The sequence below is a fragment of the Onychostruthus taczanowskii genome, unplaced genomic scaffold (assembly GCF_017590055.1).
Source record: "Onychostruthus taczanowskii isolate IOZ18803 unplaced genomic scaffold, ASM1759005v1 scaffold207, whole genome shotgun sequence".
Taxonomy (NCBI): Eukaryota; Metazoa; Chordata; class Aves; order Passeriformes; family Passeridae; genus Onychostruthus; species Onychostruthus taczanowskii.
Genome location: NW_024499318.1, coordinates 690,069 through 701,746, shown reverse-complemented (window position 1 = coordinate 701,746; position 11,678 = coordinate 690,069). Strand labels below are relative to the sequence as shown.

Here is an 11,678-nt window from a genome sequence, read left to right as displayed (position 1 = left end):
CGGGCGGGCGGGGCTGTGGCGTGGGGCGCCGTGTCCCCTGCCTTGGGGACGTGCTGAGACCCCCGCGGTGTCCCCAGCCTTGGGGACGTGCTGAGACCCCCGCAGTGTCCCCAGCCTTGGGGACATTTTTAGACCCTCGCAGTGTCCCCAAGCCTTGGGGACATTTTTAGACCCTCGCAGTGTCCCCAAGCCTTGGGGACACTTTCAGACCCCCACGCTGTCCCCATCCTCAGGGACATTTTGTGACCCCCGCGGTGTCCCTGCTCTCAGGCTCGGTGACATCGCCAGGGTGGGACAGTGGTGGCAGTCTCACCTGTCCCCGCTCCAGTCCTGTTTTGGGGACCCCCACGCCTCTGAGGGGGGGTCGCTGCTGTCCCCCACACCTCAGGGGGCTGGGGGTGGCCGGTGCCATCCTTGTGCCTCTGGGCTCTGTCCCCACAGCTCCAGGGTGACCACGAGTGACCGGTGGCACCCTGGTGGCACTGAGGTGGCCGGGGGTGGCCGCTTCCCCCTCCCCGTTTCCGCATCCGCCTCCCCCCCCCGTCCCATCCCTCACCTGCCCGGCCACGTGTGGGGGGATCGTAATCCCCGAAATGCCACCTGGGCACGGCCACCCCGCCTCGTCCCCCCTCGGGATGTCCCCAGCGCTGCCTCGGGGGGTCCCGCAGCCCCGCCGGACCCCCGAAACCCCTCGATGGAAAGCGGGCAGGGATTTTTGGGGGGTGTTTACCTCGGCACCCCTCCGGGCTCTCGCTGTCCCCAGGGGCATCTCCGGCTAATTAATCCCCCGGGATGAGCCTCGCGGGGCCCAGAATAGCCGGGAGAATCGGATCAGCTAATGAGCTGAGGGGGAGGGGACGCTCCGGTGACCGGCAGCGGTGCCATCGGTCCCGCGGGGGGCCACCCCGGAGCCACCGAGCCGGTGCCACCGAGGCGGTGCCACCATGCCGGGGCTGCAGGGGGCCACGCTGGTGGAGCTGCCGCGGAAGCTGCACCGCTCGCTGGTGACCCGGCGGGAGCTGCAGGGCCGGGCCACCGACATCTCCGAGTCCGTGGTGCACACGGCGGTCATGGGGCTGCTGCTGGTCACCGGCGAGGTGAAGCCACCGCCGCCGGGGGACGCCCGGGGGGACGGCGCGGCCGTGGCGCGGCTCACCGGGTGTCCCTCGCTGTCCCCCCAGACCCACCACACGCTGCTGCTGGGCTCGGGCCACGTCGGCCTCAGGAATTTGGGCAACACGGTAAGCGGCCGTGGGCATCCCGCCCCTCCCGGGGAGCTGTTCTGGGGTGCGGGAGGGATTTGGGGTCACCTCGAGGTCACCCATGCTCGGTGGCCGTGGTCCTGTCCTCCTGGGAGGTGACATTCCTGGAGCTCCCCCAGCCCCACAGCGCTGTCCCCAGGGTCCCCAATCCTGTCTCTCTGTCCTGGGCTGCGGGAGGGATTTGGGGTCACCTCGGGGTCACCCATCCTTGGTGGCCCTGGTCTCGTCCTGCTGGGGATGTCCCCCAGCCCCACAGTGGTGTCCCCACAGTCCCCAACCCTCCTGTCCTGGGCTGTGGGAGGGATCTGGTGTCCCTTTGGTGTCCTTTAAGGGTCCGTTGGTGTCACCTGGGGGTCACCTCAGTGTCCCCAAGCCTCTTTGTGGCTGTCCCACCACAGTCCCATCCCACTGGGGACATCACATCCCCGGGTTCCCCCTGCCCCTCGGGGCACCTGGGACAGCGGAGGGGACACCCTGAGGGACCCGTGGTGAGCTGCCACATGCCGGGATGTCCCCGTGTCCCCTCGCAGTGCTTCATGAACGCGGTGCTGCAGTGCCTGAGCAGCACCAAACCGCTGCGCGACTACTGCCTGCGCCGGGACTTCCAGCAGGAGCAGCCCCCCGGCCCCCGCGCCCCCCAGGAGCTCACCGAAGGTGGGACAGACACCCCAAAACTCCCGCAGCCCCCCCAGAGCGTTACATAACTCTCCCCGAGGGCGCTGACCCCGCCGTGTCCCCCGTGTCCCTGCAGCCTTCGCCGATGTCATCGCCGCCCTCTGGCACCCCGACTCCTCCGAGGCCGTCAACCCCGGGCGCTTCAAGGCCGTGTTCCAAAAATACGTGCCCTCCTTCACGGGTTACAGGTGAGACACCCCCCCAAAACCTTTGGGGATCCCCCCGGGGACCCCCCCCCCGCCCCGGGGGTGGGCACAAAGCGTCCCCGTCCCCGCAGCCAGCAGGACGCGCAGGAATTCCTCAAGTTCTTCATGGACCGGCTGCACGTGGAGATTAACAGGAAGGGCCGGCGCACCCCCAGCATCCTGTCGGACACACGGAGACCCCCGGCCCTGGAGGACCCCGAAACGCTCAGGTGAGATGGGGGAGGGGCTGCTGGGGAGGGGGGAACCCCGATTTTGGGGGCAGCTGACCCCCCCCCCCCCCCCCCCCCCCCCCCCGCCCCCCCCCCCCCCCCCCACCGTGTGTCACCCTGGTGTCGCCCCCCGCAGCGACGACGAGCGCGCCAACCAGATGTGGAAGCGCTACCTGGAGAGGGAGGACAGCAAGATCGTGGGTGAGCGCTGGCAATGGGGGTGTGCCCCCTCCCCCGGACCCCAAAAACCTCTGGGGGTGCCCCCCTGACCTCCCCTTTTTGCCCCCCAGATCTCTTTGTGGGGCAGCTGAAGAGTTGCCTCAAGTGCCAGGCCTGCGGCTACCGCTCCACCACCTTCGAGGTGTTCTGCGACCTCTCGCTGCCCATCCCAAAGGTAGGGCTGGGGGAACCCCAAAAACCCTTCAGACACCCCCAAAAACCCTTCAGAGCCCCCAAAAACAACTCAGATCCCCCCCCCCAAAACCCTTCAGACCCCTCCAAAGACCCCTCCAAAAACCCCTGAGACCCCCAAAGAACCCTTCAGACCCCCCAAAAACCCTTCAGATCCCCCAGAAAACCCTTCAGAGGCCCCAAAAATGCTTCAGATCGCCTCCCGAACCCCTCATACCCCCCAAAAACCCTTCAAACACCTCCAAAAACCCTTCACACCCCTTCAAGAACCCCTCAAACCCCTCCAAAAACCTCTTAGACCCATCCAAAAACTTCTCAGACATCCCAAAAACCCCTCAGACCAATTTAAAAACCCCCCAGACATCCCAAAAACCCCCCAGTCCCCTCAAGAAAAAACCCTTCAGACCTCCCAAAAACCCTCCAGACCACCCCACAAACCCCTCAGACACCCTAAAAACCCCTTGGACCACCCCTCAAACTCCCCAAATTCCCCGCCCGACCCCCCCAAATTCCCCCCCTGACCTCGTGGCCCTCCAGAAAAGCTTTGCCGGGGGCAAGGTCTCGCTGCACGACTGCTTCAGCCTCTTCACCAAGGAGGAGGAGCTGGACTCAGAGAACGCCCCGGTGAGAGGATGGACCCCCCCTCCCCCGCCCGGGGACCCCTCCCCGATGTCCCCAAGCCCCTCCCTGATGTCCCCTGCCCCCCAGGTGTGTGACAAGTGCCGGCAGCGCACGCGCAGCACCAAGAAGTTGACGATCCAGCGCTTCCCACGCATCCTGGTGCTCCGTATCCTTTGGGAACCATCACCACCAAACTTTTGGGGGGGGGGGCAAAGGGGGTCACCCCTCCATTTTTTCCCCCCCTCCCTTAACCCTCGGCAGACCTGAACCGGTTCTCCACCACGCGCTACTCCATCAAGAAATGCTCTGTCTTCGTGGACTTCCCTCTGCAGCAGCTCAACCTGCGGGAGTTCGCCAGCGAGAAGGCGGGTGAGGAGAGCTCCGGGTGGAGAGGGGGCTTTTGGGGTGGGGGGGTCTCCGCTTTTTGGGGTGTTTTAGGGTGGGGGATCCTAACCCCGACCCCGTCCTGCTGCAGGCAGCCCTGTCTACAGCCTGTACGCGCTGTGCAACCACTCGGGCAGCGTGCACTACGGGCACTACACGGCCTTCTGCCGCGACCCGGCCGGCTGGCGCGTCTACAACGACTCCCGGTCAGTGCCCCCCGAGCCCCCCGAGCCCCTGCCGGGCACCCCCCCGAGCCCCCCGCGGCCGGTGCTGAGGGTGTCCCCGCAGCGTCTCGCCCATCAGCGAGAACCAGGTGCCGTCCAGCGAGGGCTACGTGCTGTTCTACGAGCTGGAGGAGCCGCCCGGCCGCAGGGCCTGAGAGCCGCGCCCGGAGCCGCCTGCGGGTCGGGCTGCGGGGGAGCCCCCCGTGCCCCGGAGCCCCCCGGGAACCGCCCCCGGAGCCCCCCGGAGCCCCGGGCCCCGCGGAGAGGGGGGTGCGGAGGGAGCGGCCGCAGCCCGCGCGGCCCCGGGGGGTTTTGTGAATAAATTTATTAAAAAAACCCCAAAAACCGCCGAGTTTCGGGGCAGAGGGAGGGGGCGTGGCCTTGGGTGGGGGGGCGGGCTTTCGAGTTGACAGCTATTGGGTGGGCGTGGTTTGAATGTGTAGGCGGGGCCACTTTTGCTTGATTAGAGATGGGCGTGGTCATGGGGCACGGCGTGAGTGATGATTGGCTGGTGGCGCAGCAGGCGTGGCTTATCACCACGGCGCGTTTCCTCCTGTTGTCCATCAAAGCGCTGCGCCTTCCCATTGGTCCGATTGCCCTTCGCCCCGCCCCTTCCCCTACTAAGCGGCGGGAAGGGGCGTGGCCAGCGCGGCGGACGCGGGACAGGTGAGGAGGGGTCGCGGGGTTGGGGGCTCCGGGCGGGTCTGGGGGCTCCGGGCGGCCTCGCTGACCCTGCCCGCCCCAGCTCCCCTCATGCCGCCCACCGTGGCCGTCGTGGGCGGCGGCATCAGCGGCCTGGCCGCCTGCTACCACCTGCTGCGCGCCCCCCGCCCGCCCAAGGTGAGCGTGCGACCCCCGAGCCCTCCCCGCGGGACCCCCGAGCCCGGCACCCCCAGCTCCGCTTCCCTCCCGGTGCCCGCCCCTCCCCGGGACTCCCCCTCTTCCCGGTCACCCCCCGGTGTCCCCCCAGCCTGGGACCCCCATCCCTGCAGAGACCCCCGGTGTCCCCCGGGACCCCCAATTCCCACAGGACGCTAATTCCCGCGGGGTCCCGGGGGTGACTCGGGGGTCCGGGTGGTGATTTGGGGTCCCGGGCATGACTCGGCTTCTCGGGGTTGATGCTGGGGTCCCGGTGCTGATTCGGGGGTCCCGGGATTGATCCGGGCGGTCCCGGGGTTGATCCGGGGGTCCCGGGGTTGATCCGGGTGTCCCGGGGTTGATCCGGGGGTCCTGGTTGTGACCGGGGGTCCCGGCAGTGACCGGGGGTCCCGGGGGTCCGCAGGTGGTGCTGCTGGAGGCCAGCGGCCGTTTCGGGGGGTGGCTGCAGAGCACCCGGACCCCCGAGGGCGCCGTGTTCGAGCACGGCCCGAGGGGCGTCCGGCCCGCGGGGCCCGCGGGGGCAGAGACCCTGCACATGGTACGGGGGGCTGGGGGGTGCCGGGGGCTGGGCTGGGGTGACAGAGGGGTCCTGGGGGGTTTGGAGAGTCCCCGGGGCTGGTTTTGGGGTGAGAGAGGGGTCCCAGGGAGGCTGGGGGAGGTCCCTGGGGCTGGTTTTGGGGTGACAGGGGCGTCCCTGGGGTGCTGAGGGGTGGTTTGGGGTGTCCCCGGGGCTGGTTTGGGATGACAGAGGGGTCCTGGGGTTTCGGGAGGGGGGGGGGGGTCTCTGGAAGAATTTTTGGGGTCCCTGGATGAATCCTGGTGATCCCTGGGTGAATTTTGGGGGTCCCTGGGTGAATTTTGGGTCCCTGGGTGACTGTGGGGTCCCCGCAGGTGTCAGAGCTGGGGCTGGCCGGTGACATCCTGGCTGTCCCCAGGGACCACCCGGCGGCGCGGAACCGCTTCCTGTACCTGGGGGGGGCCCTGCACCCCCTGCCCTCGGGGCTGTGGTGGGTGTCCCCTGTCCCCAGGGCCACCTCCCCCTGTCCCCAGTGCCACCTCCTGTCCCCAGTGTCACCTTTCCTGTCCCCTCTGTCCCCAGGGCCATGCTCCGGGCCGTGCCCCCTGTCCCTGGTGCCATCCCCGCTGTCCCTAATGCCATCCCTGCTGTCCCTATCCCCAGGGCTGTGCTGCAGGCCATGCCCCCTGTCCCTGGTGTCACCTCCCTGTCCCCTGTCCCCAATGCCATCCCTGCTGTCCCTGGTGTCACCCTGCTGTCCCCTGTGTCCCCAGGGCCGTGCTGCAGGCCATGCCCCCTGTCCCCGGTGTCACCCCCCTGTCCCCGGTGTCACCCCCCTGTCCCTGGTGTGTCACCTCCCCGTCCCTGTCCCCAGGGCCGTGCTCCGTGCCGTCCCCCCGTTCCAGCGGGCCCTGCTCTGGAGCGCTCTGCGGGATCTGCTGACCCCGGCGGGGACGGGCCCTGACGAGAGCGCGCACGCCTTCGCCCGGCGCCGCTTCGGGCCCGAGGTGCGTGTGGGACCCCGGCCCCGAGCCCCCTGGAACCACCCCAGGACCCCCTGGAACCACCCCAGAACCCCCCAGAGCCCCCTGGAACCACCCCAGAACCCCCAAAATCCCCTGGAACTACCCCAGAATCCCCCCGATAACCCCCAAAGCCCCCACAGCCCCACCCCAAACCCCGATAACCCCCCACAGCCCCACCCGGCCTTATCGGGGCCTCCCTGGGGTGGGTGGGGTCCTGTTGTACCACCCCAGGACCCCCTGGAACCACCCCAGAACCCCCCAGAGCCCCCTGGAACCACCCCAGAACCCCCAAAATCCCCTGGAACTACCCCAGAATCCCCAAAACCCCCTGGAACCACCCCAGTACCTCCCAAAATGTGCTAGAACCACCCCAAAACCCCCTGGAACCACCCCCAGAACCCCCCAAAATCCTCTGTCCCTGTCCCTGTGTCACTGTCCCTCTGTCGCTGTCCCTGTCCCTGTTCCTCTGTCCCTGTTCCTCTGTCCCTGTCCCCAGGTGGCCGAGCTGGCCGTGGACTCTCTGTGCCGGGGGGTGTTTGCCGGGGACAGCCGGGCCCTGAGCGTGCGCAGCTGCTTCCCCGCGCTGTTCCAGGCCGAGCGACGGCGCGGCTCCGTGCTGCTGGGGCTGGCACTGCCACACGGTGGGACCCTGGGGACACTGCTGGGGCTGGCACTGCCACACGGTGGGACCCTGGGGACACTGCTGGGGCTGGCACTGCCACACAGTGGGACACTGCTGGGGACCCTGGGGACACTGCTGGGGCTGGCACTGCCACACGATGGGACACCCTGGGGACACTGCTGGGCTGGCGCTGGCATCTGGCGGGCACAGGGGCGGAGGGACACCACGGGGACTCCCAGCTGCCACCCCTTGGACGGGTCCATCCTACGGGGCTGAGACAGGGGACACCGTGGGGACGGGGCTGGGGACAGTGTGGGGACACTCCTGGGCTGGGGCCACACGGGGCTGGGGACAGCGTGGGGACCCCTGATGTGGCTGTCAGCGGGATCCAGCGAGGGCTGGCGCGGGGGGCACCGCGGGTCCCCCGGCGCGTTGTCACGTTGTCGCCGCCGGTGTCGCCGCAGGTGTGGCCGCCGGTGACGGCGGGGCGGGCCCGGGGGCGGCGCTGGCGCGGCGGGCTCGGGCCGAGCGCTGGAGCCAGTGGTCGCTGCGGGGCGGGATGGAGTCCCTGGCGCGCGCCTTGGTGGCCTTCGTGTCCCCCCGCGGCGCCGAGCTGCGCTGCCACTCGCCGCTGACACACCTGGGCCGCCACCGCGGCCGCTGGCAGGTGGGGACACTGCGGTGCCACCCGCTCCCCTCCCTGTGTCCCCGTCCCGCTCTCCATCCCCCCACCCGTGTCCCCCAGCTCTGTCCCCTCCCCGGTGTCCCCAAGTCACCCGGACCTGTCCCCAGTGCCCCTTGGGGGGATTCCCAGTCACTCGACCCCTCCCCAATGTCCCCGTGCCCCCAGTCACCTCCCCAGTGCCCCCAGTCCTGTCCCCAGCCCCCTCCCCAGTGCCCCAGTGCCCTCCCCAGTGTCCCCGCTGTGTCCCCAGCTCACGCTGCCCGATGCCACCCTCGCTGCCGATCACGTTGTCAGCGCCCTGCCGGCCTCAGGTACCGCACGGCGGGGCGGGGGGTGTCTCCGCGGTGTCCCCGCGGCGTCCCCGCGGTGTCGCCGCGGTGTGGCTGATGTCGCCGCTGTCCCCAGCGCTGGCGCGGGCGCTGCCGGCCGAGGCGGAGCCGCTGGCGCGGGAGCTCCGGGCGATCCCGGCCGCCTCCGTGGCCGTGGTCAACCTGCAGTACGAGGGGGCTGCGCTGCCCGTCACGGTGAGCGGCTCCCCAAGCTGTCCCCAAGCTGTCCCCGCTGTCCCCAAGCTGGGGGTGACCCCAGCTCGCCCCCCCCCCCCGCAGGGCTTTGGCCACCTGGTGCCATCCTCGGAGGACCCCGCGCTCCTGGGCATCGTCTACGACTCGGTGGCGTTCCCAGAGCACGACGGGACCCCCGCGACCCCCGGGACCCCCTCGCTGCGGCTCACGGTGGGGACACCGGGGGGGGACACTGGGGACACTGAGGGGGTGACGACACTGGGGACACCAGGGGGAGTGACAGGAGTGATTTGGGGGGGCTCACGGTGGGGGGACACTGGGAGTGTCACAGGGGTGATTTTGGGAGGTGACACTGAGTGGCCTTGGGGACACTGTGGGTGTCCCGGGCTGATTTTGGGGGTCTCACGGTGTCCCCAGGTGATGCTGGGCGGGGCCTGGTTCCGGCAGAGCTTTGGGGACCCCGCGCTGGTGGCCCCGGAGCTGCTGCTGCGCCGGGCACGGGCGGCCGTGAGCGACCACCTGGGGCTGGCCGGGACCCCTGCCCGCGCCATCGTCAGGGTGCAGCAGGTGGGGACACCGGGGGGTGACACCGGGGGGGCTCTGGGTGGGTGGCACTTTGAGTGGGGGGTGACATTTCGGGGGGATTCTGGGTGGGTGGTGCTTGGCGGGGGCGGGCTCTGGGTGGGTAAAACATTGGGAAGGAGGGGTGACATTTTGGACAATGGCTCTGGGTGGGTGACATCTCGGGCGTGGCTCTGGGGTGGGTGACACTCCAGGGTGGCTCTCAGGGGCTCACCTGTGTCCCCCCTCTCCCTTTTACCCAGGACTGCATCCCCCAGTACACGCTGGGACACTGGGAGCGCCTAGGTGAGTGGGGCAGGGCTGGGGGTGTCCCCTGTCCCCGGGGGGGGGCTCTGCTGTCCCTGGCTGTCCCCAGAGTGTCCCCAGCTGCCGCCGCTGTCCCCCCAGAGCGCATCCAGCGCTTCCTGAAGGAGCAGGAGCTGCCCCTGAGCCTGATCGGCGCCTCCTACTCCGGGGTCTCCGTCAACGACTGCATCGCCAGCGCCAAGGCGGCCGTGGGGAGGATTTTGGGGTCCCTCCCCGAGGCCTGACCCCCCCTCATCGATCCCCGACCCCCCCCCCCCACCCGAGGCCGCCAGCGTAGGACAAAATGATTTTTTTTTTAATTGAAAAAAACCCTTTGGAAAGGTGCAGGGAGCGGCTCATAAATAGAATAAATACCCGCGCGCCGATCCGGGGACCCCAGACCCACCGCGGGGGGGGGGGGGGGGGGGGGCGTCCCCCCCCAGCCCAGAGTCCACCCCGGGGGGGGTGGGGGGCGATTTGGGGCTCAGGGCGGGGGTGCCACGCTCTGGTTGCCCCCCCTCGCTGTCACCGTCCCCTCGCGCTGTCCCCTGGCTGTCCCCTCTCCTCGGGGCGGCGCCGCGCTGCCGTTGTTGTTGTTGTTGTCGCCGCCGCGGGGAGGTGACAGCGACAAGGCCAGCGGCGGCAGGTCCCCGCGGGGGGGCTTGCGCAGCATCTCCTCGCGGAAGCGGCTGGCGGGGGGGGCGCGGGCGCGGCCGCGGGGGTCGCAGCCGATGTCGGCCGTCAGGTTGGTGTAGAGGGGGCGCAGCTCCCGCGCCAGCAGCGCGTAGCTCAGCGAGTTCATCCCGTCCTGCGTCCACGTGCGCTGCGTCCGCACCAGCAGGTCGAACCTGGGGACGCGCCTCGGCTGTCACCGCTGTCCCCTCCGAGCCCCCCGCCCCATCTCCGAGCCCCCCGCCCTCGCTGCGGACCTGTGCGGGTTCTCCTCGTTGCCTTTGTCGCTCTTGTGTTTGACCATCTTGTAGTGGCCGATGGAGACGGGCGGGCGGGAGATCTTCATCCCGGCCAGGCGCACCCTGCGGGGACAGCGCGGCGGTGGCAGCGGGGCGGGGACAGCGACAGCGACAGCCCCCGGGTGGGGCCAGCGCGCTGGGACAGCCCCCGTGTCCCCAGCGCTGGGGACACAAATGTGGGGACAGCGAGGAGGGAGGGTCACGGTGGCACCCTGAGGGGACAGGGACGGCCACCACACAGTGACACCATCACCTCGTCACCCTGGGGGGAAAGGGCACGGGGACATCCCTGTGTCCCTTCCCCCTCAAAGTGACAGAACACCCCCCAGGGCACTGTCACACCCCTTGTGTCCCCCCCCCAGGGTGACAGGACACCCCTTTTGTCTCCTGCAGGACAACGTCACACCCTCTGTGTCCTCCCCCAGGGCAATGTCACACCCCTCATGTGCCCCCCAGGACAATGCCACACTCCCCATGTCCCCCCCAGGGCACTGTCACACCTCTTGTGTCCCCCCCCCCAGGGTGACAGGACACCAATTTTGTCCCCTCCAGGACAACGTCACACCCGCTGTGTCCCCCTCAAAGTGATGTCACGCCCTCTGTGCCCCCCAAGGTGACAGAACACCCCTTGTGTCCCGCCCAGCTCAGTGGGCACACGATGCCACCCCGCCAAGTGCCACCCCCCCGTGCCATGGCAGCGTCCCCAGCTGTCCCCAGGCTGTCCGCAGCCCTACCTGGTGGCGATGTCATCGTCCTCACCCCCCCAGCCCCAGTACTCGTTGGGGAACCCGTTGATCTTCATGTACTGGTCGGGGGTCAGCGCCGAGACCCCCCCGAAATACTGCGGGTAGGGCAGGCTGGGGAACACAGGGGACACTGAGCTGGCGTCCCCAGGGTGTCCCCAGGGTGTCCCCGAGGGCGTGGCTCACCTGTAGCCGAATTTATTCATGGCCACGGAGGCGTGTTTGGGGTTCCAGGGGTCGCAGGTGTAGAGGTTGTGGTCGTTCTCGGGGATCAGGTCCACGTCGTGCAGGAACAGGCAGTCCCAGTCCTCGTCCTTCAGGGCCTCCTTCACGCCCACGTTCAGCAGCTTGGCCCGGTTAAACGTGCAGTTCCCAGCCTGGGACACCCCAAAATCTCCTGGGGTCACCCCAGATCCTCCTCGGAGCACCCCAAGTCCTCCTGGGAGCACCCCAAACCATCCCCTCTAAACCATTCCTTCACGCCCACGTTCAGCACCTTGGCCCAGTTAAACGTCCAGTTCTCAGACTGGGGACACCCCAAAATCTCCTGGGGTCACCCCAAAATCTCCTGGGGTCCCAAACCACCTCAAACCACCTTGGGGACGCCCAAACCACCCTGGGGACCCCCTGAACCACCTCAAACCTCCCTGGGGACCCCCAAACCACCTCAAACACCCCTGGGGACCCCTCAAACCTCCCTGGGGATCCCCCAAACCACCCTAGAGATTCCCTGAAACCACCCTGGGGACCCCTCAAACCACTCTGGGGACCCCCCAAAGCACCTCAAACACCCCCGGGGACCCCTCAAACCCCCCCGGGGACCCCTCAAACCCCCCTGACGACCCCCCCAAAC

General features: G+C 68.9%; 3 protein-coding genes across 9 annotated transcripts in view; 2 read left to right on the top strand and 1 right to left on the bottom strand.

Annotated features, from left to right (window-relative positions):
• The first annotated feature begins 834 nt into the window (after positions 1-834).
• USP21 (ubiquitin specific peptidase 21) lies at positions 835-4,325 on the top strand. The gene is made up of 12 exons (XM_041404010.1): positions 835-1,097; positions 1,182-1,241; positions 1,793-1,916; positions 2,014-2,125; positions 2,215-2,352; positions 2,489-2,553; positions 2,643-2,746; positions 3,301-3,387; positions 3,472-3,550; positions 3,646-3,753; positions 3,860-3,974; positions 4,057-4,325. The coding sequence occupies exons 1-12, from the start codon at positions 945-947 to the stop codon at positions 4,145-4,147; spliced, it is 1,236 nt and encodes a 411-aa protein (XP_041259944.1). The 5' UTR covers positions 835-944; the 3' UTR covers positions 4,148-4,325.
• Positions 4,326-4,422: 97 nt separating this feature from the next.
• Positions 4,423-9,455, top strand: PPOX (protoporphyrinogen oxidase). 7 transcript variants are annotated; one of them, XM_041404001.1, is made up of 13 exons: positions 4,439-4,658; positions 4,738-4,832; positions 5,275-5,409; positions 5,763-5,878; positions 6,263-6,395; positions 6,910-7,096; positions 7,500-7,702; positions 7,971-8,031; positions 8,126-8,244; positions 8,329-8,454; positions 8,662-8,811; positions 9,069-9,111; positions 9,214-9,455. In XM_041404001.1, exons 1-13 carry the CDS (start codon positions 4,493-4,495, stop codon positions 9,354-9,356), a joined length of 1,677 nt encoding a protein of 558 aa, XP_041259935.1. In that variant the 5' UTR covers positions 4,439-4,492; the 3' UTR covers positions 9,357-9,455. The 7 variants fall into 7 exon arrangements, with proteins under 7 accessions (XP_041259939.1, XP_041259941.1, XP_041259940.1 ...); XM_041404002.1 differs by having other exon boundaries at positions 4,601-4,658; positions 6,910-7,054; XM_041404003.1 differs by lacking the exon at positions 5,275-5,409 and having other exon boundaries at positions 4,641-4,658.
• Positions 9,456-9,547: 92 nt separating this feature from the next.
• B4GALT3 (beta-1,4-galactosyltransferase 3) overlaps positions 9,548-11,678 on the bottom strand; it is a 4,437-nt gene continuing 2,306 nt past the window's right edge. The window contains exons 4-7 of the mRNA XM_041404009.1: positions 11,012-11,202; positions 10,817-10,939; positions 10,041-10,145; positions 9,548-9,959 (exon numbers count right to left, since the gene is read on the bottom strand). Of these exons, the coding sequence (XP_041259943.1) occupies positions 9,596-9,959; positions 10,041-10,145; positions 10,817-10,939; positions 11,012-11,202 (783 nt within the window). The 3' untranslated portion in view covers positions 9,548-9,595. The remainder of the gene's footprint in view (positions 9,960-10,040; positions 10,146-10,816; positions 10,940-11,011; positions 11,203-11,678) is intronic.